General features: G+C 49.4%; 2 protein-coding genes across 6 annotated transcripts in view; one reads left to right on the top strand and one right to left on the bottom strand.

Moving 5' to 3' along the window:
* The first annotated feature begins 1,622 nt into the window (after positions 1-1,622).
* On the top strand, positions 1,623-10,848 carry Gzf1 (GDNF inducible zinc finger protein 1). 4 transcript variants are annotated; one of them, XM_005006571.4, is made up of 6 exons: positions 1,623-1,739; positions 3,995-5,446; positions 6,352-6,446; positions 7,822-7,989; positions 8,538-8,695; positions 8,958-10,848. In XM_005006571.4, exons 2-6 carry the CDS (start codon positions 4,014-4,016, stop codon positions 9,306-9,308), a joined length of 2,205 nt encoding a protein of 734 aa, XP_005006628.1. In that variant the 5' UTR covers positions 1,623-1,739; positions 3,995-4,013; the 3' UTR covers positions 9,309-10,848. The 4 variants fall into 4 exon arrangements, with proteins under 4 accessions (XP_005006628.1, XP_013015425.1, XP_063104679.1 ...); XM_013159971.3 differs by having other exon boundaries at positions 1,739-1,924; XM_063248609.1 differs by lacking the exon at positions 1,623-1,739 and adding an exon at positions 1,988-2,802 and having other exon boundaries at positions 9,004-10,848.
* Positions 10,849-12,233: 1,385 nt separating this feature from the next.
* Napb (NSF attachment protein beta) overlaps positions 12,234-25,734 on the bottom strand; it is a 34,084-nt gene continuing 20,583 nt past the window's right edge. For both annotated transcript variants that reach the window (XM_003476421.5, XM_005006570.4), the window contains exons 6-11: positions 23,738-23,793; positions 23,504-23,588; positions 16,472-16,576; positions 16,016-16,084; positions 15,551-15,601; positions 12,234-14,458 (exon numbers count right to left, since the gene is read on the bottom strand). In XM_003476421.5, coding sequence (XP_003476469.1) covers positions 14,348-14,458; positions 15,551-15,601; positions 16,016-16,084; positions 16,472-16,576; positions 23,504-23,588; positions 23,738-23,793 — 477 coding nt within the window. In that variant the 3' untranslated portion in view covers positions 12,234-14,347. The remainder of the gene's footprint in view (positions 14,459-15,550; positions 15,602-16,015; positions 16,085-16,471; positions 16,577-23,503; positions 23,589-23,737; positions 23,794-25,734) is intronic.

Below are 25,734 nucleotides of genomic sequence, written 5' to 3'. Positions count from 1 at the left end.
CCCGAGGGATAAGCACTATACTACAACTCGCATCACCTTGTCCAATAAAGGATAGCTAGACACCAGTCACCCAGGAGATGACCAGAACTTCCTGATACATCTATTCTGAAAAAGGTTCTTGTTCTTTCATATACACTTGCTCAGTGGCCTACTTCCCCACTGGATCATTACCTAAGTGACTATCCTTGTATGCCTAGTTTTGTCCCACAGTACATCCACCACATGACTTTGCTCTGTAAAACTTCATTTGAGAAGTGGGTTCATTGGCAACCAACTCACAGGGCTCCTCCTGTGTCTCAGGAGCTGTCTTTCTCCATAAATATTTCCTACTCAACCTGTTTTTCCTTAGAATTTATCCAATTTTGGGAAACAAGAACTTAGCATATCTGACATCTAGCAGATTGGGAGTTGTATTTCCCCTATTATCATTTGCAGGCCCAGTATCATTCCTATATCACAGGGAGGCAGCCCTTTAAATCTCACACTCAGTGTCAGGCTTCAGGGAGGGGTATATGTCATACCCACCCCCCCATCCCCACCCCCGCCGCCACTGCTCTGCAGAAGACTCAGCTGCCACGGTCCTGCTGTGATGTAAACCGCTCAGGTAGGGGGCGTCAGAAGTGAATACTTGTGGATTTTTGTCCTGTGTTCCTTTTTACTTAGGCCTAATTTCTCTCATTCCCCAGGTAGTCACCTGGAAGTTTTGGCCATCTGCTTGGCTCTCTGTGGCTGCCTTTGATACTAACCTGAACACCTGTATCTACATTCTTTCTGGTTTTTGGTTTTTTTTTTTTTTTTTTTTTTTTTTTTTTGTCTTTTTCGTTTTTAGCAGTACCAGGGATCGAACTCACGACTGCCTGCTTGCAAGGCAGGTGCTTATGCCGCTGAGCTAAATCCCCAGCCCTCTTTCTGGTTTTTGATACCTCTCTGCCCTTTTGTGATGGACAGGATGGGGTATAGAACGTCAATTTACACTTAAGAATCAGGCAAAGCAGACTTGTATTTGGGGGAGGTATAGTGAGGTTAAACCGATAATATGCATATAACTGCATATGTAGAGGCGTGTCTTTTATATGTTAAATAGAAGTCCTCTGGAGGCTGACCCTCATCCCCTTTGAGTTAAACAGAGGTGGGTGGGGTGCTATTGTTCCTGGTCTCCAGTTTTCTGGTTTCCTACTTAACTCTGATAAATCCCCCTGATAACTGTGCTACCTGGCGCTTCACTCTTTCTCTTTCTCTCTCTCTTTTCGATTGCTCAAACTGCCGTCTACCTGTGGAGTAGAAGCTGCCCCCAGTAATGTATCCCATTGTTTTGTAATAAAGCCTATCCTTTCCCTACAGTTCGTCTGACGACGGAGCAAGTCGCTGTAGCGAGGAACGCTAGGAGAGCTGGCACGCGTACGTGCATGCGTGCCAGCGTGCGTGCTTGTCCCACAGCTCCACCCCAGGGTTCCCGTACCGGCCTCGCTGCCTCCTGCGCAAGCGCAAAATATGGGGGCGGTGCTGGTTTAATCCTACGCACCGGTCTGTCGCCCCGCCCAGCGCACGTTGGTTTACGTAGCTCCGCCCGAGTGTCGCTACAGCCGGACATGCGCAAACAGCGCCATCTTCCTGCGCGAAGGGCGGGGCTTCGGGGGGCGGGGAACACCGCAGCCAATCATCGGCTTCAGAGATGGGTCCGCCTCCGCCCCGCCGGCGGCTGCTCAGGGCCTGGTCCAGTGGCGGCGTCCCGGGCGGAGGTGAGTGTTCCTGGACTCAGCAGTTGGTGGTTCGGTGCTGGTCCTGCGAGCGCACTCAGCGGGGCGAGATGCATAACTGGGTCCCGAACCCAGACATTGCGCTGAGAGGTCCCAGAGAGCGAGAGCCTGGCCCCGTGAGCTGAGGACACCCTCAGGGCAGGGTCCCTTGAGGAAGGCCTGACCCTGTGAGTTGGGGACGCGGCGGCGCAGGGCAAGGTCCCCTGGGGAAGGCCTGGCCCGTGGCTGGGGACGCAGCGGAAGGCAGGGTCCCCAGCAGAAGGCCTGGTCAGTGACCTAGGGACGCGCCGACTCAGGGCAAGGACCCTGGGGAGGGCCTGGCCCAGTGGCTGGGTATGCAATGCAGGGTAGGGTCCCCTGAGGAAGGTCTGGCCCGAGACTTGAGGATACCGCAGAAGGCAGGATCCCCTGGGGAAATTCTGGCATTTTGAGCTGGGGACCCAGCACGGGAGGGTCCCCTGGAGAAGGTCTGGCCCAAGACCTGGGAACACTGCAGAAGGCAGGGTCCCTTGGGGAAGGTCTGGCATCTTGATCCCCAGTTCTCAGCGCAAGGGAGGGTCACCAGGAGGAAGGCCTGGGTCTGAGAGAGACACTGGTGCTCATCTTGGGAGGCGTCAGTGTGGAGTGAGTTGCCATGGGAGGCACTATCCCTAGGCTGAGGGTGGCCCCTGTCCATGACTGGTGCACATTAGCCCAGCACAAACGGGGAACCCGAATTAAGAGCTAGCTTCTGTGAGGAGTAGCTTCCTTGAAGGACCAGGCTGGAGAACTCAGAGCTAGCTACATGAACATCAAACAGAATCTGCATCCTGTTGTTCCCTGCCTAGGACTTGGGGTCACTATTGGCTCAGCTTTCACTCAGACCTTGTCACTGCTTCAAGCTTCAAACACCACTCACCTCCTCTACAGCTGGGGGCTGTGTGGGCAGTGCCTTTAGTGGGAAGAAGGGTGAGACTGGCTCTTCAAACAGTGACAGGGGTTCTGTGCTCTCTGTGTGGAACCCCAGGTGACATCCAAGATCTGGGGGAAGGCAACTGGCAGAAAGGTAAGTACTCTGGAGGGTAAAGACAAAGACACAGGGGCCTTGGAAGAGGAAGGTGGGCTCAGGAGCAGAACCCCAAAGAGAAAGTTCAAGTGGAAGAATCTTCGGACATGGAAGGAACAAAGGTGGGGTGAGTGCTGGGCACCCAGGGCTAGCAGCCCCAAAGCAGAGGAGCAAGGGATGAGGGGCTCCACTGAGAACTTCTGAGGACTCCAGTCCCCACCCCCATTTACCATTCTCGTGTTGGTTCTGCATCTGTAGAATGGGATGACAACAAATGGCAGCTCCAGCTGGAGGAAACTGCAAGCCCCCATGCATTGTGCTCACCTGTGCCCCTCCCTGCAAGGAAGCCCAGGCTTGGATGTCAAGTCACCGGCTCTAGGAGCACAGTGCTAATGGCTGTAGGCTCGCACGGTATCTTGGAAGTCACGCTGGTTCACAGCTGTTGGCACTGTGCTGCTGGACTCAGTGCCTGTGGTTTATGTTACAGTGGAACAGCGGTGTACACCTAATTTGCCTTCTGATTTTGGAAAAGATGGCCACATTTCTGTTTGTTAATGCAAGAGAGCCAGCTGTGGTCATGTTTTTCACCTGATGTGGAGTTTTCAGACAAAAGCAGAATTTTGGCAAATGCTTCTGGTTAGTTGTTCACAAATAGAAAGCACTTATGAACTGAGGTACCACTGTACAAAGTGTTCAGGGTGTTGTCATGGGGACAGGATTGTGGACTGCTTTTCAGAAGGTTTTCCTTGTGGAAAGCTGTGCTTTATTTAATTGGTTGTTTTTAGTGGCAGAAATGATTTTGTAAGGTCTCCACATAATGCCAGCCATGTGTCTTATTTTAATTATCGGGTTTTCTGATCATTGAAAGAGGCATCATTGTTGCCATGAATTCTGTTATAGTTTTGGGTGTGCCTGTGAGCAAATGACAGATGACCTTGATAAGCAGATAACTGCTATGCTGTGTTTCGTCAGGCATAACTTTAGTCACTTATGTTTATCACTGGGGAAAATCCTGCCATGACTGTTTTCATGTAGGAACTGGGCAGTGGAATGCTATGTACATCTTCACCTGAGACAAGTGACTGTCATTGTGCTTGTGTCCTCCTAGGGACTGAGTGACCTTCCTCATTTCTCATCCGTTTGCTTTGGTGGTTACGCATGCCTAATGTCGTTCATGCTTTTGTTTTCAAAGCTGTTTGGAAAGAAGAAAGATGGAAAGTGGCACAGTTCTGCTGGAATCCAAATCCTCCCCACTTCACTTGCTGCGGGAAATGCATAAGCTCCGCTTGCTTGGCCACCTGTGTGACGTCACCATCAGCGTGGAGTACCAAGGTGTCCGAGAAGACTTCATGGCCCACAGAGCAGTGTTGGCGGCCACCAGCAAGTTCTTTAAGGATGTGTTTCTTAATGAGAAAAGCGTGGATGAGACCAGGACCAATGTGTACCTACACGAGGTGCAGGCAGCCGACTTTGCCTCATTCCTTGAGTTTGTCTACACTACTAAGGTGCGGGTGAAGGAAGACCGGGTGGAGAGGATGCTGGAGATGGCTGAAAAGCTCAAATGTTTGGACCTGTCAGAAACTTGCTTCCAGTTAAAGAAGCAGATGTTAGAGTCTGTCCTTTTGGAACTACAGAATTTCTCGGAGTCCCAGAAGGCTGAGGCCAGCAGTGGCCCCTTGGCCAGTCCTGCTGCAGACTCCAGGGCAAGTGTGGCAAGGGATGGTGCCCACTGCAATGGTCTGGCAGGCGCCTCAGATCACTCAGGGGACAAGATCAACAACAGTTTATTGTCAGATATGCCACCTAGGAAACCCAAGGAGAAACTGGACAAGAAAAGAGATGTGGCCAAACCTCCCTACCCTAAAATCAGAAGAGCAAGTGGAAGGCTGGCGGGGAGAAAGGTATTTGTGGAAATCCCTAAAAAGAAGTACACAAGACGACTCCGAGAGCAGCAGAAGAGTACAGAGGAAGTGGTGGGAGAGGACTGCGAGTGTCCCCAGGAGCAGCCTGCCAGCAGTGTGGCCACAGAGACTGAGGCAGCTGGAGAGACAAAGCTGGATGCTGGGACGACGCCCGCAGAGATGGCACCAGCTGTGGCCGGAAGCCAGGACTATGCCGAGGAGCCAGAGGCAAAAGGAGTGCTGCAGAGGGCGAGGGCAGCAGGGCCCGGGATGGAGGCTGAGGGTGACGGTGCAGGTGATGGCGATGAGGGCAAGAAGAAGAGCAATCTGAAGTGCACACTATGTGACAAAGCCTTTCTGTACGAGAAGAGCTTCCTGAAGCATGTCCAGCAGCACCATGGTGTGGCCACCCAGGTGGTATACCGCTGTGACACATGTGGACAGACCTTTGCCAACCGCTGCAACCTGCGGAGTCACCAGCTCCTGGTACACAGCAGCGAGCGCCACTTCCCCTGTGAGCTCTGCGGGAAGAAGTTCAAGCGCCAGAAGGATGTGCGGCGGCATGTGCTGCATGTGCACGAGGGCGGCGGGGCGCGTCACCGCTGTGCTGAGTGTGGCAAGGGCCTGAGCTCCAAGACAGCGCTGCGCCTGCACGAGCGCACACACACGGGTGACCGGCCACATGGCTGCCCTGACTGCGGCGCACGCTTCTCGCAGCCCTCAGCACTCAAGACCCACATGAGGTGCAGTGCGTGCTTAGGGCCGGGCAGGTTGGGACAGGATGCTGGGTCCCTTGATGGTCAGAGTTGGGAAATGGCTTGGGGACAACATGCATTCTCTTTGGAGGAGATGGCAAGGCCTTGGGAGGTGTCCCCACCCTCGCAGAACCCAAGGCCAGCAGATGTGCTGTCCCCAGCTGACCAGGGCTTGTGCTGCAGGCCTGGAGCAGCCAAGGGACATGGGGCTAGTTCCCTCTGTGCCTCGAGGAAGAGCTGCAGACGGTGTCAGTGAGGTGACATCTGCTGGCTTTATTTGAAAGGCACGGCCCTCCAGTCTGGGATCAGGACTGTTCTTTGAACTTGGTTTTGGGCTGCAGGGGATGGTGGTCCGTTTCAGTCTAGCTCCTGGAGAGCTGTTAATCTCACATGTGGTCCCAGGCCCTCGATCTACAGTGTAAAAAGTGAAATCTCGCTTGGATGAGCATGGTGAAGCCTGCCTGGCTGCTGTAGCTTACGGCTGCTGTGCTAAGTGCTCACACGCATTGCTCAGGCACAGGCTCCTGGCATCCAAAGCAGCTGCTTTCTAGACCAGGCATGAGGAAGGAGGGGAAAAGCTTGACCAGGTAGTATTTTGTCGACTGTCACCAGTGTCGTGACTGATCCTTCGAAAGGAGAAGTATCACAGTTTCTAGCTGGTGCTCGGGCATAGGCCTAGGGTACAAGCTGAGCAGGGGCTGAGGTGGTAGCCCCCTCTGTGTGGACCCAGGGCACCGTGCCCACCTCCTGGCCTTTCCTGGAAGCTCAGGCACTGGGGGATGGAGACAGTTATTGGTCTGTCCCTCCGCATGACAGCAGGATAAAGTGGAAGTTATGTTGCAGAGTGAGCTTTGAAACCCACCCTGAGTCACCTCTGGATGTTGTGCTTTCAGAATTCATACAGGGGAAAAGCCTTTTGTCTGTGATGAGTGTGGGGCGAGATTCACTCAGAACCACATGCTGATTTACCACAAAAGGGTCCACACAGGTAAATACTACGCTGCGGCGACACTCTTTCCTAGCTATGGAGGGAAACTGCTGGCGCTGCTGGGAGGTGCAGGCTGAAGCCACGCTCGCTTCGTATCTAGTGAGCAAAGAGGAGTAAAAATCCTGGCCCCTGGGGCTCCATGTCCAGAGGCACAAAACAGGTCCCACAGCCGAACCCATTTCCAGGAATCTGTCCTTAGTAAAACTGTCCAAAATACGACAGAAGCAGTTAAGTTGTTAGCTGGCTGCTTCTGTTTTCATTAACAGACTGGAAACCACCTGATTGTCCAGCCACAAGAGGTGGCTCAGTCAGGTCCCTGAGGCAGATGCAGGTCCTGAGCAGCACAAAAATGTCTGCGCTTGGAGGTTGAGTTTTAAAACGCTCAATTAACCCCACACTTAATCCCAACTCTGTGGAAGACCAGAAGAGAACCAGCCATTGTATGCTCCCTTGTGGTACAAGACGGTGGAATCATCTCCTGTTTGCCAAAATCTTTGCAAAGTAATTTGAGCACATGAGGGAGAACATTTAATTCAGCTTTATTCTGGCTCTGCAGTGTCTGTGAACCCTGGAATCTGGCTGTGTACTCCACAGAAATACACACAGTTCTAACTGTGTGTGCTAAGGCGGTTGTTGTTTACTTCTAAGCATGGTCATAAAGGTGTCAAGTTCGAGTGCAGACAAGACAGAGATGTGCACTGATGTGAACCATCGCACTAGCACTTGGGCCCCTGGGGCTCGGGCACAATCTGGTCACACCAAGTAATCCCATAGAACTGGTATTTGATGATACTTAATGTAAGGTTTTGGTAAAGCCAGCATTTTTACTTTGCTGTTCGAATCAGGGTACTCCTGTAACTGGTTGAGCCCGAGCTGTGAGAAGACAGAAACTACAAAAAGTGAGATGATAAACTCTTGGCACACACTCTGTTTGGAGATGAGGGCTACTACTCCAGAACCAGCATCCTGTAGCGTGGCAATATACATAACTGGCACAGTACAAATCCACTGCTAGTCTTTTCTCCTTTCCAGAATGCCATTTATTCTGATAAAGATCCACAGAAGTGCTTTTTAAAAAATAATTTAATGGTCCAAATAGAAGTGAAATGGCTTCTTTGTTTGGAATAAGTAAATTTCTAAAATGACTGCTGGCTGAAGGGTAACTCAGATTCTAGTCTAATGGAAGTTTCTTGGTTTCCCAAGGAGTCGCTACACCAGCTTCCAGCAGGTAGCAAGCATCCAGTTTGGACAAGTGCTTTATGAGTTTTAATGAGGAAGCCTAATGTGCTGCCCATTTTTAAGTGTGGATCTGTTCTTCCTATCTGCTTTTAATGCTCAAGTATTGTTCCTAATTTTCTTTCATTTTTTCACATAGGTGAAAAGCCTTTTATGTGTGAAACATGTGGCAAGAGTTTTGCTTCTAAGGAGTACTTAAAGCACCACAATAGAATCCATACTGGCTCCAAGCCCTATAAGTGTGAGATGTGTTTCAGGACTTTTGCACAGAGGAACTCACTCTACCAGCACGTGAAAGTTCACACAGGTATGGCTGCAGTGTCCCGGGGGGTGGTTCAGAGTAGCAAGCAAGAGATGCAACTCTGATTTCCAGATTTACCAGGAAACTTTTGGAAGCTTTACTCCCACCCCAAAATGGCCCAACTGATAGCTATTTGAGGGTCTTTTCTGACCCTAAGAAACTATAAAGTGGAACAATTAGGTGTGCACAGGGGAGCCAGCCTTGTCCCTTTGCAGAAATGAGAGACGGGGTGTGGATGTCAATATGGATGTGCATATCCTGAATTCTGATTACATACAAGGGTAACAGCCTACAGGTTCACTTGCACGCACACACACAGTTACTAGGCACCTGCAGCTCTCGTCCTCTTTGCTGTCATCTCTGCAGAGGGAGTACAGACTCCAGGCACAGATTCTGGCCACTTCTGGTAGAGATGTAAAGCTTGGGCAGATTGGCCCCTCAAGCTGCGGGACTTGGGCTTGCATGGATGCAGGTGCTGAGGATTCCAGGTTTCACAGACAGGAAACAGTGGGCCAAGAGACCGTGCTGCCACTTGCTTCCTTCTCTCCACCCAGGGGAGCGGCCCTACTGCTGCGATCAGTGCGGGAAGCAGTTCACCCAGCTGAACGCCCTCCAGCGCCACCGGCGCATCCACACGGGAGAGAAGCCGTTCATGTGTAATGCGTGTGGACGGACATTCACCGACAAATCCACCCTGCGGCGGCATACCTCAGTAAACAGTGGGCGCCAGGAAACTTGGGGCTGGAGGTGGTGGCTGGGCTCCAGGGGCACAGGCCACGGTGGACACCTAGAACTGAGGCACTGGTGCTGGCTAGATGTTTCACAGCTGTTGGTGAAAGGGAGTTTCACAGCAGCAGCAGTGGCGGCGGCGGGGTTTATGCTGGCAATGGCCATTTTAAAAGATGTTCATGTCGGGGGTCTCAGCTGGGGATTTCGTTGGCACGCGTGGTGACTCTGTCCTGTTTGTCTTGTAGATCCACGATAAGAATACTCCATGGAAGTCTTTCCTTGTTATTGTAGATGGGTCACCCAAGAATGATGAAGAGCACAAGACGGAGCAGCCTGATGAGGAGTATGCACCCCCCAGACTTCCTGAGAAGCTGCTGTCCTTTGCTGAAAATGGCCACTTTGATAGCCTGGCCACTGTGCCGGGAGCCACCCCTGGCGGGCCGGAGAACAGTGCCGCACACACAGCCTGCAAGGCAGATGCCTCCGTGGTGTCCCAGGACACCCTGCTGGCCACTGCCATGGGGGAGCTTGGTGAGCTGAGCCCACAGACAGATGCAGTGCCCACGCAGCTTCACTCTTTGAGCAGTATCGAATGAGTGTCTGCCCAACCAGCCCTGCTTCACACTGCACCAGTAGCTGAGAAGAGTCGTATGCCATCGTGTGGGCCCGGGTGGCTTTCAGATGCTCCCGAGGAGCACATTTTCATCATACCACTTGCAGACCTTTTCCTCTGGCGTCCTGACCTGCATGACCTCCATGCCCTGAGCCCTGGTGCAGGCTGTGCACTGCCTGTCCACTGCCTTATTGACACCTGGGCCGTTCTTGCCCATTGCACAGAACTGGGCACTGCCCGGCTCTCGAGTGTTCTTTCCAGTCTTCTTGGTCCTGCCCTGCCTTACACTCCACATGCTTTGAAGCATTTTCTGCCAAGCTGGAGCTGTCTGATTTCAGCTGCATCTTCCCAGTAGACCTGAAGCGATTGGATCTTCTGTGGGAACCCTCTCTCAGGCCTGACCCAAGGGATCACTGCATTTACTCCTTGCCTCCTGCCTGCAGGCCCTAAACAGGAATGACAAACCAAACTCTGTCACAGGCTAGTGTGTTTCACAGTGTATGTGCACCAAGGAGTTCGTCAAGAAACCTATTGGGGAAATGACATGTGGCTGTTTAACTTTCATTTCTAAAGGCAGACGGGTGAAAGCTGACCTGCCAAAGAGTCTAGTGAGACAGTGTAGTACTTCAGAGAGGCATGAAGAATGCAGGAAGGGGCTTTAGGGCATTTGAATGTTGTTTTGACACATAGTCAAATGAGGGGTGACAAGGGCACATCTCACAATGTGGAGAATTCATTTTTGCTGTTTTTCCCTCTTGGTCATCGTTCCAGAAACCCCCACCTTCTCTCTACGGCAGTAGCCATAGACCCACTCCCTTGGGAGCAGCAAGAGCCTGAAAGGGACCAAAGCCTGGGCTTGCACGTCCAGACTGTGCCTTACTGGGCAGCTGGATGGGGCCGGTGACACTGACTCCAGTGCTCCTCTGGCTGTCTCATGCTGGATTCAGAAACACAATGGATGAGATCGTGCTATCACTGCTGCTGCAGGGCCTGGTGCCTGGCTGTGTTCATGGAAGGCTTTGTTTCAAACGTAACCCCATTCATTTCAGAGGAGTGACTGTAAGAGAGTTCTGTTCCCCTGGTCGATTTTCTCCCTGCATCTTTAATTTATTAACTTGTGTGCACACTGGTCCTCCTGGAGGAGGGTGCCAGGCTACAGGGGTTTCTCTGCAGGGCACAACATGTGGCTCCCATGTGTGAGTGACTGGGGAGCCACAGAGCTCAGCGCTGGTGACATCTCACACCGCACATGAAGGTCAGCCTCAGTCACTTCAGATTCAGTCAGGAGGCATCATTGTGTCCGTTGTTTACAGAACAAAACCTTGATGCCTCACAGCCGTCTCAGTCTGCAGAGGGACTGCCCAGCTGATGGGTTATTCTATGGGATAAAGACATCTTGAGGGAAAGGAATCTAAACAAGAGTATTTTGTTACCTGCTGGAAGAATTTTTGTCTTGAATTTGTTTCTTTAGAAGTTCTGCACAAAATGGGTTAATGTGTTAATAAATGTTGCTTTTTGAAGTAGTCCTGCAGTTGTAAGTTTATGTACAGGGTTATACCTTAGCATCTGTGGAAATACAGTATTTGGTGAAACAGGTGTTGACTGCTTCATCATATGTATGATGCTACATCAGGGCCTGCAGAGTCCCTAATTGGACTCAGAAAGCATAGGGTGGGGGGATAGCCCCTGCTGTGCTGGAGCTGACAGGTTGTGAGCAACAGGGACATCTGCCTGTCCCCTCAGTGTTGCCAAAGAGACTGCCACTGTATTCACTTCTGTCTCCTTTTCTAGCAGAGTACAGCTACCCTTGAAAGCGAGGCATCCACAGTGATGGAAGCCTTGCTGCAGGGCCCTGAGTGGGTCCTGATTCTCCTAGTGCAAGTACAGCCCCACCAGTGAAAGCAAGGCTGCCCTGCTATGTTCATGCCAAGCAGGTGATTAGGTCAATGAGTGATAATACATAGCTGCCAAGGTGTCAAAGTTCACTGAAGTGGTGAGTTGGTACCGCTGCAAACGTTTTGTGTGAAAAGGCAAACCCTGAAGGACTCATGGCCTTTAGTTTTGCTACATTTGCCTGCTGCACAGCTGCAGAGAATGGGCTGGGAGTGGGGCAGACCTTAGGAGATACGTCCACAGCGCTTATCTGCACAAATCTGTGCAACATGAGTCAGTCTCACCTGCACGAGGTTACTCCTTGTCACATGTCAAGGACATCTACATTGCTTAAATGAGATGGCTGCCTAAATGAGTACGCTAAGCCAACTCAACATCCTTGTGGAACAGAAGTTGCAACCTTATTTCAGCTGGTGGGAGAGACACATGTGCCAAGGCCTTTGTGCACAGGCTGCCAGCAGGCCACTCAGAAGCCATCCTCTGGCTGTCTGCACAGCCTCTTTCCAAGGCAGCCCAGCCAGGCCTGACTCCCCCATTAGGAACCAACTGAGACCCATGGGGCTATGGGGCTGTCTGGGCCCACCAGTTCTCAGATGTTCCTGGCCTGGGGCGGCCTGTTCTGCCAGGCATTCCTTGAACCTGCTCTGAATTACCTGACATGTAAGCAGTCCAGGCTCTGCAACCGCATGGCAGGACAAGCTGGCACCACAGCCCCACACAGGCCCCTCTGTGCTTGGGACAGTGCCAGGCTTCTGGGGTCCCTGCCTCCACACTGCACACAGGCCTCTAGTGCCACTCCGCTTGCAAGTGAGTCTGGAGCCCTCAGAACCTGGGGAAGGGATGGGGGCATGAGGTCAGTGAAGCTGAGCTTGGGTTTCCTGCTGCACTTTGGCCTGGCTGTGCAAGGATATGCAGTGTAGGACTGCCTGCCTTAAACTTCAGTAGATGGCTTTCAGGAAAGGAAGCTGCTTCTGAACCATGTCAGTGTAACCAGGAAAGACTCGTCAAGAGGGTATTCATAATTTACACTTTATTTATTGTACTGGTTCACGTAAAACAAATACACTCTTTTTGCTAAGGTCGGTTTATCTTTATGTGTTGGTTTTTATACTGTTGCTCCCTGCAGAGGACAACTCAGGTCATTCTGCAGTGGGCAGGGCACAGGCATGCGGCTGCAAAGCCTCCAAAGGAAGCCTCAAAGGTCTGCACTGGAACACAGGGAACGCACAACACCAGAGCAACAATGACTGCACAGGGCTGGTGCATATACTTTGATTACAGTGACACCACCACACATGGTCACAAGTGTGCAAAAATACTGTTTTCAAGATATCATTAAAAAAGGAAATCACACAAGCTATAAAATTGTTGCCACAAAAAGCAAAGCTTTTCTGTAAGAAATATGAACTGACTTTGACTATGAACTGACCCCAGAGCTGCAAAGAAACAAGAACTGTAACATAAACAACCATCCTGCTCTGCTCACAGAGTACTCTGACATCCGCAGAGCTTCACTGCGCAGCCCTGGGCTCTGCGTCCAGGGGACATTTGGGGAAGTGAGTTTGCTCCTTTCCACCCTCCTTCATGGGTTCTGGCAGGTCTGTCTTCACCACTGTAATCACTTTTATTCTTTCCACAAGAAATACAAGATACAAAAGTACTTTTTCCCCAAGCACTGATCCTAGCATTTATTTTAATGAAACAAGCTGCTCTGTCTGATGCCGTCTTTGACAAGTGCCCCTTCTGCCAGGGACCTGTGGCGTCCTGCTGAGCACTAGACCAGGTACCTGGCAGGCAGCACCAACACTGCTTCCCGGCCGGCTACTACTGAAACCAACTCGGAGCCACAGGGCTTCCACTCCCGATGTGCACACGGCCAGCCTAGAGCCTTGTTCCTGTGGCCACTGCTTCAGAGGAGTCCACGCGGTCACAGAGGACCTAGGCTTTTTGGTCCAAGCCACACCCTCACAGACAACGCTTCCATTCAAGACCCAGAACTGCACAGGAAGCCTTGAGCCCGGTACTCTGCTCCCACCAGACATGGCTCCTGAGTTCCTGCACCCAGGACACTGGGCGTTCCCCAGCAGCTTCCACATCAGCCTTTGCCCAGGCTTCCCTATCTTCCCCCAACCCTGCCAGGCTAATGACCTGCTCTCCAGCACCCCTTCTTGGGCTTTCCACTGGCCCAGCAGAGACCCAACACTCCCAAGGGCCACTAAAATGGTGACCCCATCAGACCCTCCTCACCACCTGACAAAACATGAGAGGGTTGGGGAGCTGGCACTAAGGGCAGCAGTGCAATTTAGAAAGAGATGCAAGAACTGTCAGGCAGCATCGTATCTCAAATCATTTCAGCACAAAAATACTCACAGGAGACTCAGGATGAGCCATGTCAGAGTGTAGGACCTGGAGGACCACATTCTCTGCTCATCAGCATGCACAGGCCACAGCAAGCCCACCAGCATGGAGACAACCCGATCCCCAGACAAAAGGTAGGTGGCCTGCCTGGCACACTGGGATTTCCTGTTCCTGACCCTGAACACCAAGTTCAACTGATGGGCAAAGGCGATGCCATTCTCGCACGCTGCCCAGGCAGCCTGCCCACCCCGAGATGCTTGCTCTGGGCTCAGGAACAAATGGGCTGTACAAAAGCAAAGCTGTCACCAGCACCATCAGTTATGATACAGAATAAAACTCAGCTGTTCCTCGTGAGATCATCAACTCATCCTAGCATCCACCCAATGGATGCACAGAGGGAAGACATCCAGACGCCATGCATGGAGTTCGAGAGGCAGCCATGAGGGACAGAGCCGAGTCCCAGGATCCAGGACCGGAACACACGTGGCAACAGGAAGCTAGGCCTGGACGTCGCAGCAGGAGGAAGATTGGAAGCACGACCCAGGAAGCTCTGGGGCCGAGCATGAAATGGACTCTGGTCGTCACAAACACAACGGCAACAGGAGCCTCCGCTCGGCTGCTTCACAGGGACGCAGACAAGGCTCGTGGAGGGACACACATCGCTGGGCTCACGGGCAACAGAATGAAGCCATAAATGGGCACCCACAGGGTCACTCAGCCCTAAAACAAACTAAAGAGGAGTGCACTACATGCCACCGCAACAGGGAGGTTTCACTTCAGATCCCCATCCCCCTCGCCGTCACCCTGGATGGATTTCTTGATCCGCAGCAGCATGGTGGTCAGCCATTGGTCCAAGCGCGATATCGAGTCAAACTCCTTTACCTGGTTTAAGAAATGAGGAACAGGAATTACCCAGTGGAAACACATTAACCCCCCGGCAGTGGGCTGAGCTGTTAGAGCCTTTCCCACAATAACCCAGCAGCTTCCTTCATCAGTGTACTGGAGCATGGCTGGGGTCAGCCCTAGCCCCATGGAAGAAGTCTGGAAAGCTTGCTTCTCATTATTTTACGACTATTTTGATGGCACTGGTGCCAACCTGTACGTTATCATACTGCTCTGTATGTGGATGTGTGCAGGCACACATAGGAACTAAAGAGTGGCAGGAAGCTGGATGCAGGGAGGATGTGGATAATTAACCCACCCCATGGCAGGGGCCAGAGCCAGGAGGTACCGAGGCAAAAGCCTTGTCACACACCTTACCATGTTGCCAAGGGCCACCAAGGGAATGGTTTGGGGAAAAGCTAAATAGGAAGATAATCTTCCTCACGCCTTCTTCAGGCTCCTGATGAACATATTTTTGTTTGTTTTTTGAGACAAGGTCTTGCTCCGTGGTTTAGGCTGGCCTTGAACTTGCAGCAATCTGCCCACCTCAGAATGCTGGAATCACAGGTGTGTACCAATATGCCTAGCTTACAGTGAATGTATTACCACAGGTCACAGAGAAATCTACTCGATTCCAAACACAACATGGTAAAGATAGGACCACACAAGAGACAAGAATCTCTTATGCTATATCTTACGCTATAAATATGAACTTAGTTTTTATGCTTTATATTTGAGCAAAGTTTATCTTACTCTTATTTATGAATCAGATCATTTTCAAAAGAAAAAGTGAGACAGCAGGCACAGCAACACATGTCCTCTGCTCTCAACAGAACCTCACGGCTGAGTCAAGAACAATGTTGGACACAACTGCCCACTGCCGCAGGCAGACCTAGGCCATGTGGGCCGCAGTGGCTGTTACCATGGAAAGCTCTAAAAGCTCACCATCACTGGGCTAATCTGTGGGGAAATGAAACATGACCTTTGGGAAATACTGCTAGAGTCATGTTCAAATGAACACAACAGAAAGGGGAAGAAGTTTCCATAAAATAAACCTTCAAAAATGCACCGTGTCCTAAGGGTCTAACTTACTGCTTCAGTGTAAGCTTCACTGTTCTGTTCTTCATGAGCTTCTAGAAGTTTCTGGTAGCATTGGGAAAAAAAAAAAAAATCAATTAACTAATTGAGCCCTGAAAGTCCCATTTCTAAAGGGACACTATTTATTTATTTAATTATTTTTGGTACTGGGGATTGAACTCACAAACAGGCTTACTAGCCACTGAGCTAACCCGCCAGCCCATAATGGATACTTTAAACAGATCCAGATTTAGTACTGCATTAATGGAGGCTGCCAGGACCTCAGGGCCCCAGGGCAAGTGCCGCCCCTGGAGCTGGCCTTTGGGGGACACACAGGCTTTCGTTCTCACTCGCAGGTGGCACACACCACAGGAACAGCAGGAGCATGGCAAGCCTTGGAGCAAGCTGACCTTGTGCCCAAACCACAGAGGCGCCAACATACAGGAGCAAGGCTGCTTCTTTATAGTTCCTAATACTTACTTTCAGTAATTTACACTCTCTTGAGTCAGTGAATGCTGGAAACATCTCCTCGTATTTCTCGAGAGCAAGCTGAGGGTGAGAAGGCACTCATCAACTTCAGACTCACTAGACTAGGAGGGCCGCCTCCCATTCCTGCTAGTGCTGCATCTGCTAGATGAGAGGCGCTTCCCTAGCTGCATCTGACCCTGACCCTGACCCTGAGCCAGCATTTCCTTCTGCAGCCCCAATGGCTATCTGGTGCCCAGCCCTGTCTGCATCCCAGCTTCCACTGTGATGTCTGGGGTCTCTCCATCTTCAACTAAGCCCACTCCTCAGTTATTCCACTGTCTGGTTCCTTCATAACCTCCCCAGTGCAGTGTGAAGGTGAGCATGAGTGTGAGGAGAATGCCTGCCTGGTCTGGCCATGGGCTACAGCCCCAACTCCCTCCTGTGGCTATCCCAGTTGGGCCGGCTTACCTTGGCGTTGAGCTCATCCACGATGAAGTGGCAGAGCGCCGCCTTGAAGAAGTAGTCCTTGGCGCTATACTTCAGCAGTGGGTTGTCCATTGTGTTCGCCCCGACCTGGCACAGAAGGCAGAGTTAAAGTCTTGCCCTGCCATCTGACAGCAGTAAAGCCCTCTAGAAAACCCCAACCTTACGAGTTCAGTTATGGGGGCTGGAGGTTTAGCTCAGCGGCATAAGCGCCTGTCTTGCAAGCAGGCAGTCGTGAGTTCGATCCCCAGTACCGTTAAAAAGGAAAAAGACAAAAAAAAAAAAAAAAAAAGACTTCAGTTTCGGAATCACTGTTCCAAAGCAATTCAAGGTTAGCAAAGCTCAAGTAAGATGAAACAAGGTACTTACTACAAGCTGCACTATAGGATTCCAACTTCTGACACAGGAAAACAAGGAGCAGAATCTGAACACAGCCCAAGAAAAACAATACCCAGCTAGCACGAAAGAGTCCTCTTCGTACAGAAGAAAATGAACAACCCAGAACAGAGTGCTCGGGGAACTGTGTCAGGAACAACAGGGAAACCCAGACGCCCCCAGTCAGAGGAAACAGGAGGGAGTGGCAGCAGGTTGACTGCATATGGATGCTGCATGACAGCGGGAGGAAACTGATAGAAGTTCTACCTCCACACTGTAATATCGAGACAGGCAACTACTGAACCTGGACGGGTAGGTATCTCCCTCATTGGCTTCTGCAGTCACGACCCTGGCATCTGGGACAGGCTGCACGGATTAAAGGTGGTACCCAAGCAACCGATGAAACGAGCTGGTGGAGACACAGTAAGTGAAACAGAAAGCCTGGTACCACAAGAAGGAAGGATGAAGAAAAGAGGTGCAAAAATAGCACAAAGAAAAGCAATCCTCAAATAAGAGATGTAAGCCCTAGTGAATCAGAAATTAAATGTGTCTGACTTAAATACAATAAAAGAGAGATTAGAGTGGATTTAAAAATGGCACCAAACTATAAGAAACTCAAGATATTTACTTCAATTATAATAATTATAGGCTACTTAAAAGGAGAAGGCTCGAGAGATATGCATAAACATTAATTGAAAGAAAACAGAAGATAGCTGAGTGTGGTGGTGCACACTGGGAGGCTGAAGCAGGAGGACCACAAGTTCGCCCAAGACCTCATGTCAAAAAAAAATCAGATGTTTAAAGGGCTGGGGATATAGCTCGGCACAATGGCCCTACGTTCAATCCCCAGTACTACAAAGAAAGAAAGAACAGGTTATCAAGCAGATTTAAATAGTCTTCAAAGCAAATGTCATCAAAGACAAAATGTTACACCCAGGATAAAAATCAATCTTTTGGGAACCGCAACCCAGAGCTACAAAAATGTGAAACAAAGAATGAAAAGAGACTTATGTCCACAATGACATAAAGACTGCATCACCCAACTTCCAACAGTGGATGTGGAAGACAACTCTAGTGACTTCCCTTGAATGCAAAACAATTACTGCACCTCTGATTATTTGGAGATTTATTTCATTATACTGATATGTAGATAGCTGGCTATGGTATTTCCTTCTCTCTTCAACTGGCTCTAAGCATTGCAAATAAGACTAGCTGAGATGCTGGTATGTAATCTCTAAAGCCAACAGACAGTCCTGTCTCCTTGCATAGTGTTCTCCCTGTAAAGGGTATGAGCACAGCCAGATGTTAGAGCTAATAGCTTCGGGAATGTCAACTTGGTAGGAGTCTCAAAGTAAAGAGGCTATGACTCCCCAGGGCACAAGAGTATACCTATGGAAAACCAAAGCTGCAGTCTCCCAAAACAATTTAGTTGCCACCTTAATTAGATTATGTAAATTGACCTTTTGCATATCTTTATCTCCACAATTTACAGAGATGCCTTTCTCCCTACCTGGCTAGCCAGCTCAAATTACTCACATAATTCCCACCATCCTCACTGTCACTCAACCCTGAGCCACCACCCTTCTTCACAAGATAAAAAATTCTGGGAGAGGCCTAGGATCAAGGCCTTTGTCAGCAAATCCTCACAAGAATTAGACTTAGGACCCCTAATTTGGAATATGTCTTGGTGTCTTTACTCTCGCCATAGGCTGCACTGCTGGTGGTAGATTAAAATTAACTTGTTGGGATTCCAATAACATCTCAATGGGATTACAAATATAACTTTTTGGATTATGAGGAAAACTAAAAAGAGGATTACAATACTTGGATGACTGTACACTGTACTTGAGATAGTGGGCAGAAATGGACAGATGTCCCCAAGTTCACAGAACCTGACAGAGTCATCCACCAAGAGGACCCGACCAGCGTCAAAGGAGCCAGCTAGCAGCAGCAGCACAGAAGAGGCCTGTCCAGGCCGCTGCCTCAGGCTGCTCAGCCCTCAGCAGCCCTCAGTGAGGCTCTGGGCATTGAAACCACCCCAGGTGTGTTCTCCATCACAGAGGAGTTAACTGGAGAGGAACAAGACAGAGATAACATGAAAACCTCTGAGCTTGGGCAAAGTACATAAAACTGACTAAATGGGGTGGTGAGGTTTCAAGAGAAATCTATAAATACAATGAAATGCATTAAAATAACAAAATACAAGTTTAAAACAGTGCTGAAAAGGTAATTGAAATCACTAAAGATGCAATGTATACCAATGTGGAAACTCAGAAAGCTAAGCAAGCTTCTACTGCAAATGCCCAGAACAAAAAAGAGCAAAATAAAACCAAAGAAAGCAGATAGGAAATGAAGACAGAAATTGGTAAAAAGAAAAGAGAGAAAAATCACCGAGTCCTTCCAAACTAATAAAGAAGAACTAACATCAATCCTTTACAAAGTCTTTTCATTCTGAGGCCAGAATTACCTAGATTCCGAAAACGTCACACATACTGAGGCACACTAACTCAAGACCCCTGTCCCTTGTGAATATCCTCATGAAACCCTAAGTATTGGCAAGTTTCCTCTGGCAACTTTCGAAGGGTTGTATGCATGCAAAGCACATGCAGTGAAGGCTTGAGCTGCCCACTGCCCAGCTCCTGGAGGTCACCTCCAAGTCCCTGGGTTCCCAGCCTTACAGAATGCACTGTGTAGCAGGGCCCAGGCATTATGGTACAGCTCAGCCTATGCAGGGTAGAGGATCAGGCTGGCTGCCGGGTGGCCAACTAGGCCCAGTAAGCTCAGGGTGGCAGGCTGAGGGTCCACCCAGCTGGTGCTCTGTCATCACACCATGTGCCCAGGCCCACTGGCAGTGACAAGGCACATGCCTGGAGCTCTCCCCACTGGTGCCACAAGCCTCTTCTCCACTGATTCACACTGCAGCTGTTTCTGGGATGATCCTTCACTGGGACTGGAGCAGATTTCACTGAGCTGAGTCCCTCCGGCACATCACAGTACTGGAGGTGTCTTGGGGCACACTGAAATTCTGCAGTGACCAAACAGGATTTATCCCAGGAACCTAAGTTTGATTTCACACGTGAAGATGAATGTAATATACCATATTAATGGAATAAAGGACAAAGGCTACATGCTTACCTCAGTGGAAGTACAAATACTTTTTAAAAAATCCAAACCCTTTGGTGATAAAACCCTGACTAGGAAAAGAAGGGATCTTCCCCAAACCAATGGAAAGCACTTACAAAAAATTAACAGTTAAGCCAAGTATGATAGCTAATACCTATAATCCCAGAACAGTGAGAGGCTGAGGCAGGAGGATCACAAGTTCAAAGAGTATGGCTCAGTGGGAAGGCTCTGGGGTCAACTACAATACTGAGACAGGGAGGCACTGCTGACATCATGCAGGAAAAGAAACTTTTCCTCTTGAATCATGAACAAAAGAACAGTATTTGCTCCCACCGTTAAGTATCGCTGGTACTGGAAGTTCCACCAATGACAGTGGGCAGGAAAATGAAGCAACGGGCATTCAGATTGCAGAGGAAAAGGTAGAACACTGCTGTCTGCAGATGATGTGAACTTACATACAAAAATATCCTGAAAAACCCACCAAGAGATCTACTAGAGCTAATACACAAATTCAGAACTGCTGCAAGACACAAAAATCTGCAAAACTCAACTGTATTTCTATATAATCTGAAAAGGAAAATAAGGAAACTATCCCATTGCCAACAGCATCCAAAAAAGTAAAATACTTGGTAATATATTTAACCAAAGAATCACGAGGCTGACACTGAGAACTGCAAAACATTTTTGAGCAAAATCAGAGCAGATCTAAGTAGACTCAGACCTAATGCAGGTGAAACAGTGATGCTGTCTGCCGGATCTGGTGAAACCCATCTGGAAGTGCCATGCCAGGAGCACCAGGAGCAGTGGGGTGTCTGCGGGCAGCCTGACCCATCTAACCAAGGCCCTGATGGCACCCAAAGGACATGTGACTGACTCACCCACAGCACCTGACTGCCAGAGCTGCCGCACTGTCTGCCTAGGGCCCAGACCTGGACTGGCATCTGGCCCTCTGCTCGCAACCTGCAGACCCTGGGACTTCCTAGCCTCCCATCAAGGGAGCCTGCTTCTTACCATCATCTCTCCTCTCCTCTTCCCTGCACACACACGCTCACGCACATGCACTTGCATGTCCCCTGCTGGCACTGTCTGGAAAACCCTGACCGATGCACTCTTTCAGTTATCTGCACATGCAACACAATCCCTAGGAAAACATAGAGATCAACAAATTACCCTACAGTTTACAGGAAGAGGGATCCAGAATGGTCAAAATAATCTTGAGAAAGAAGAAAACCACTGTGGGACTATTCCTGGTTTCGCTTCCCATAAAGATACAGTAACCAAAATAAAGTAATATGGCTGAAAGATGGACAAGCTGGCCCATTGGATCTGAGCCCCAGAGAGGCTCATTGGAGGTGAAGCAGTTTTCAGCAAGGGTCCCAGAACCACAGGACGGTGGAGAGTCTGTGTGGAGCAGGCTAGGCTCAGCCTCCTTATGTGCGAGAACTGGGTCAGAGCCGAAGGCCCTGGGGAAGGTGTGGAGGCCTTGGGATCGGATTAGAGAGGGGATAAGATCCAGAGATGCAGGAAAGCTGGGCCTCCGGGAGAACCATGTCCGCAGAGTGGAGTAGTAGACAGCTGAGTGGCTCAGTCTAGGCAACTGCTGTGTCCCCTGGCTTGGCCAGATGCCAATTTAGATGGCCCAAGTGAACCCAGGATCCAGAGGAGCTGTGGGTTAGCTCCATCTCAGGGCTCCCAGTGTCAAAATCCCACAGTGACCGGGTGAGGGCCGGCCACAGGAGACATCCAGGGTAGGGAGTGCGCTCAGGTAGCCAAGGACATCCAGAAAGTTATAAACTGAATGACTCAGGCCCCAATCCCATGGCCAGAGGCCAGGTTAACCCCAACCCTGTGGATCTGAAAGTCCTATATCTGGCACCCCACCTAGCCATGCCACAGGCTGCTGGCTCCTTCAGCATGGATCTGGGCGCTGGACACCTCCACCTCTGCAGTCTACAGAGAGCAGTGACCTGGACAGGTGTCACAGGACTGCAGACCCCAGAAAATAATCCCAGGCTTGGAATCCCTGAGACATTTCTTTTTTTTTTGTCTCTTGTGAGTCTTTCTTTCCACTGTTTTTGTTGTGAGTGTGAACACTGCTTTCAGTTTTTTTCTTTTGTTTTGTTGCTACGTTTCTTCCTTCTCTCCAGTCTCCTTTGCCAGCTTCCCAGGCTTGGGTACTCTTCCCTTGTCCTTGCTTCTAACCTCTTTTCTTCTTTTATTCCTCTATTTTTTCCTCTTATTGCTTTTATATGTTCTTGCCTTAGGGTAAAATCACTGTATTGAGGGGATATCTGCTGTATAGTTTCCAGATTTTTCTTAGATTTTGCTATATAACCATCAATCTTGTACCTATGGTTAAAGGTGACAAATTAACAGTTAGCATAGTTTGTCATTTTCCAGTCTGTGCTTGATGCTATTGCTATTGCTCACTGTACTGCTTTAGCCAAGCTGACACAATTGTGATCAACTAATCCTTCTTATATGCCAATAACTAGATTGTCTGGGGGGGTCATAAACATTACTATAGGCCAGTAGCACAGAAGTGGGTGCCAGGCCAAATAGACAGCAACCTTTCATCTCTAATAAACTGAAGAGGCAGAATCCTGTTATTTGTTTTGTTTTTCTATTTTTGTTTTTAAAGTTATCTTTTTGGTTTATTTTTGGTTTTTCTTAATTTTTTTTTTTTACAAAAGTAAAAAAACATTTTTTTGAGACAGGGTCTTGCTATTTGAGTTCAGGCTGGCCTCAAACTGTTGTAATCCTCCTGCCTCAGCCTCCCAAGCACTGGGATTACAGACACCACCGTGCCTGATATAGAGGCAGAATCCTGAAACAGACTCAAAAGCCAAAAGCCAGCTATGCCTAGAAGATGTCTCTGAGAAGTAGCCACTTCCTAAAGAGGTTTTTTTTGGTACCAGGGAGAAACTTAGGACCTTGCACTTGCCAGGCAGGCTCATAGGCTACTGAGCTAAACCCCCGGCCCAAGAGGTCTTGACAGAAATAATAAAACTACCTACTCTAAGCAATTTCCAAGCCTCAACAGAGAAAACAAATAGCAAAAAAATAAAAAGTGAGGAAATACCTAACTCCCAATTTACCTGAGGCAAATTAAGAGGGCAGTGAGGTGGAAGAAATAAAAAATCACCCAGTGAAATTTTATGAAATGGCATTGGCAGAAGTAACAACACAAATCAGTACTTTGACAAAAACAAAACAGAAGTAATTAAAGAGATGACAACTCCGATGAAAGAAGGGATTAGTACATCTAGAGTAGATACAGATTGAAAACAAAGAGGAGCTTAGGGAAGACATGGAAACGGTGAATGCCCAACACAGAAAAGAACTAGATTCCATCACCTAGACACAGGTGGGAACCAGGAGACGGAGCGATGGGAAGGTGCTGGAATTAGGTCATACACAGATTGTGAATGTGTCTGAAACTCTGAGCTGTACTCATTAAAAGGACCAACTATGCAGCATGCAAATTGTGTCCTCTAAGAATGGAGGTGCCAGCCCAACCTGCTCGTAGATCTCGATGGCCTTCTGGTACTGCTCCAGCTGCGCGGCGTAGGCAGCCACCTTCAGCAGACACTTGTTGGCAGAGCTGCAAATAGGCAAAGAAGACAAGTAAGCATTGCAGGATAAGGCACCGTGCCCACCAGGGCCCTGTGTCCTTCACTTGAGCATAAAAAGCATCTGTCTTGTATTACACACACAAAACCCACCATCTACCAGCAAGAAAATACTACTCGCCTGTTAGATTGTTCTCCTTTGTAATAATCAGCAGACTGTTCGTAATGTGCAATGGCCTGAAAATAGATAAATTTGACTCTCAGTGCATTGGACGGTGCATGTAAAAATTGTGTTTGCATAGTTATTTTCCTATAAACCAACCTGTGCTTGCAGCATGCCTTTCGCTATTTTCCCACTTTATTCAGGATACCTAGAAGCCTCCCTGTGGCAGAACACTTGCCAATCCAACCAAATCTTCCCAGCACACATCTTCTAACCTCTCTGCAGCAAAGGGGCAAGTTCTCTCCTACAGAAAAGAACTCGGAAGCCAGGGCTGCTTCTGGATCAGGCCATGCATCTGACTGCGCCTTTTCCAGACCGCCTTTGGTACTCTATAAGCTGGGACAGCAATGACTCATCTAGAGGGGTACAACAGGTCACAGACTGAAGACACCAAAACTCTGCCAGCCTGCTTCCTAGGTGACTCCAAGGGCAGAATACCTCCCTGCACCCCTGATCAGTCCACAGCAGCTGTGCGGGACTGTTACTGTAGCTCAATGTGGGGCCCCAGGGCATGGTGAGCCTTTGACTTACTCTAGCAGCATCACCCTGGAGGAAGGGTACTGCTGGCACTGGAATAAGTGACACCTGACTACCAGTGCAATGAGAAGGGCCAGGCTGCTGCAGAGAGGGTGAAACCAGGAGGCAGAACAGTGTCCCCCAGCACTGGAAGCTTCGTGAGGCAGCTGTTTTCAGGAGGCATGCTGGGTAACCAGCAATTAGGAAAGTCAACAGCTGCGTTCAGGGCTGAGGGCCTCCCGAGCCTGAGGAATCCAAGGCTTCTACCTCCCCATGGCATGAGGCAGGTCTGCATACAGCCCTAAATCAGGGAGCCAATGAAGCTTTTCTGTAACATGTCAAGCGTGGTGGTGAGCCAAGAAGCATATGCAGCAGTGCTCTATTCTCTGTAGTCGTGGGACCAATAGGAGGGGTGCCTGTGGCTGTGTCTCAGCAAACTATCCATGTACAGTGTGGTCTCAACTGCCTGCCTTACACGTATCACAAATGCTTTCTTCTCCCCAGTAATTTAAGGATGTGAAAGCTGTTCTTGGCTTGAGGACTCACAAACACAGTAAAGATCTGTAGGCCCTTTGTGTACATGGCTTCCCACTAAGCCCAAGAGAGCTGTCAGTGTGTGCATAGGAGTCAGGTGCAGCCTTCAGCAGGCCACCCACCTGCCTCAGGGGACCTCCCTGGGGCAGACCTGGCCCACAAAGCCATGGCCTCTGCCTTCCTGCAGGTGGCTGTGGTGTTGACTGCCAAGCAGGGCCACCTCTGAAGCTGCACAGGCCCACGGTGCCCCAGCCTCTGGAATGAAGTGCACCCCACCTAGGACATCAGCCTTGCATGGTTTCGGAAAAAGCAAGACTGGGCTTGGGGACACAGCTCAATGGCAGGACGCTTGCCTCGAATGGACAGTTCCCTGGACTCAAGCACAAGGCCTAGGAAAAAACCAGAAGCAGACATTTCTTTGAATAACTATATTTGTGCCCAGGGTTTCAGCCACTTAGCCTAACTGATACGCCTCCAAAAAAAAAACATTTTCTCAGCATTACATATAATAGGAGAAAAACCTGAAACAACTTAAATGGTTCCATACACTGGACTACTAGGCTATGATTTAAAGGCAACAGACAGAAAGTATCAAGGTAAACAGTTCTTTGCGAAATAGTAACTTTTTTTTTTTTTTTTTTTTTGAAATACTAACTTTTAAAACCAGCCGAACACAGTGGTATAAAATGGTAATCCCAAAATGCTAGAAGGCTGAGGCAGGAGAAATACAAGGTTGAGCCTAGCCCAGTAACTTAGTAAGACCTTGTCTCAAGCTAAAAAAATATTTTTAAAAGGCCAAGGATTTGGCTTAGTTGTTCAAGCCCTTTTTTGGTAAGTACAAAGTTGTGAGTTCGATCCATAGCACAAAAAAAAAAAAAAGAAAGAAAAATTTTTTAGAGAGTTGG

The sequence above is a fragment of the Cavia porcellus genome, unplaced genomic scaffold, assembly GCF_034190915.1.
Source record: "Cavia porcellus strain 051 isolate PalLab524CR breed Dunkin Hartley unplaced genomic scaffold, mCavPor4.1 scaffold_5, whole genome shotgun sequence".
Lineage (NCBI taxonomy): Eukaryota > Metazoa > Chordata > Mammalia > Rodentia > Caviidae > Cavia > Cavia porcellus.
This window is presented reverse-complemented; position numbering and strand designations above follow the sequence as displayed.

Bases quoted from the DNA above. Each gene is read 5' to 3' on its own strand.
- Gzf1 (XM_005006571.4), top strand. From the start codon at position 4,014: ATGGAAAGTGGCACAGTTCTGCTGGAATCCAAATCCTCCCCACTTCAC. The intron at 6,447-7,821 runs GTAAATACTACG...TTTTTCACATAG, and splicing joins CCACAAAAGGGTCCACACAG to GTGAAAAGCCTTTTATGTGT. The intron at 7,990-8,537 runs GTATGGCTGCAG...CTCTCCACCCAG, and splicing joins GCACGTGAAAGTTCACACAG to GGGAGCGGCCCTACTGCTGC.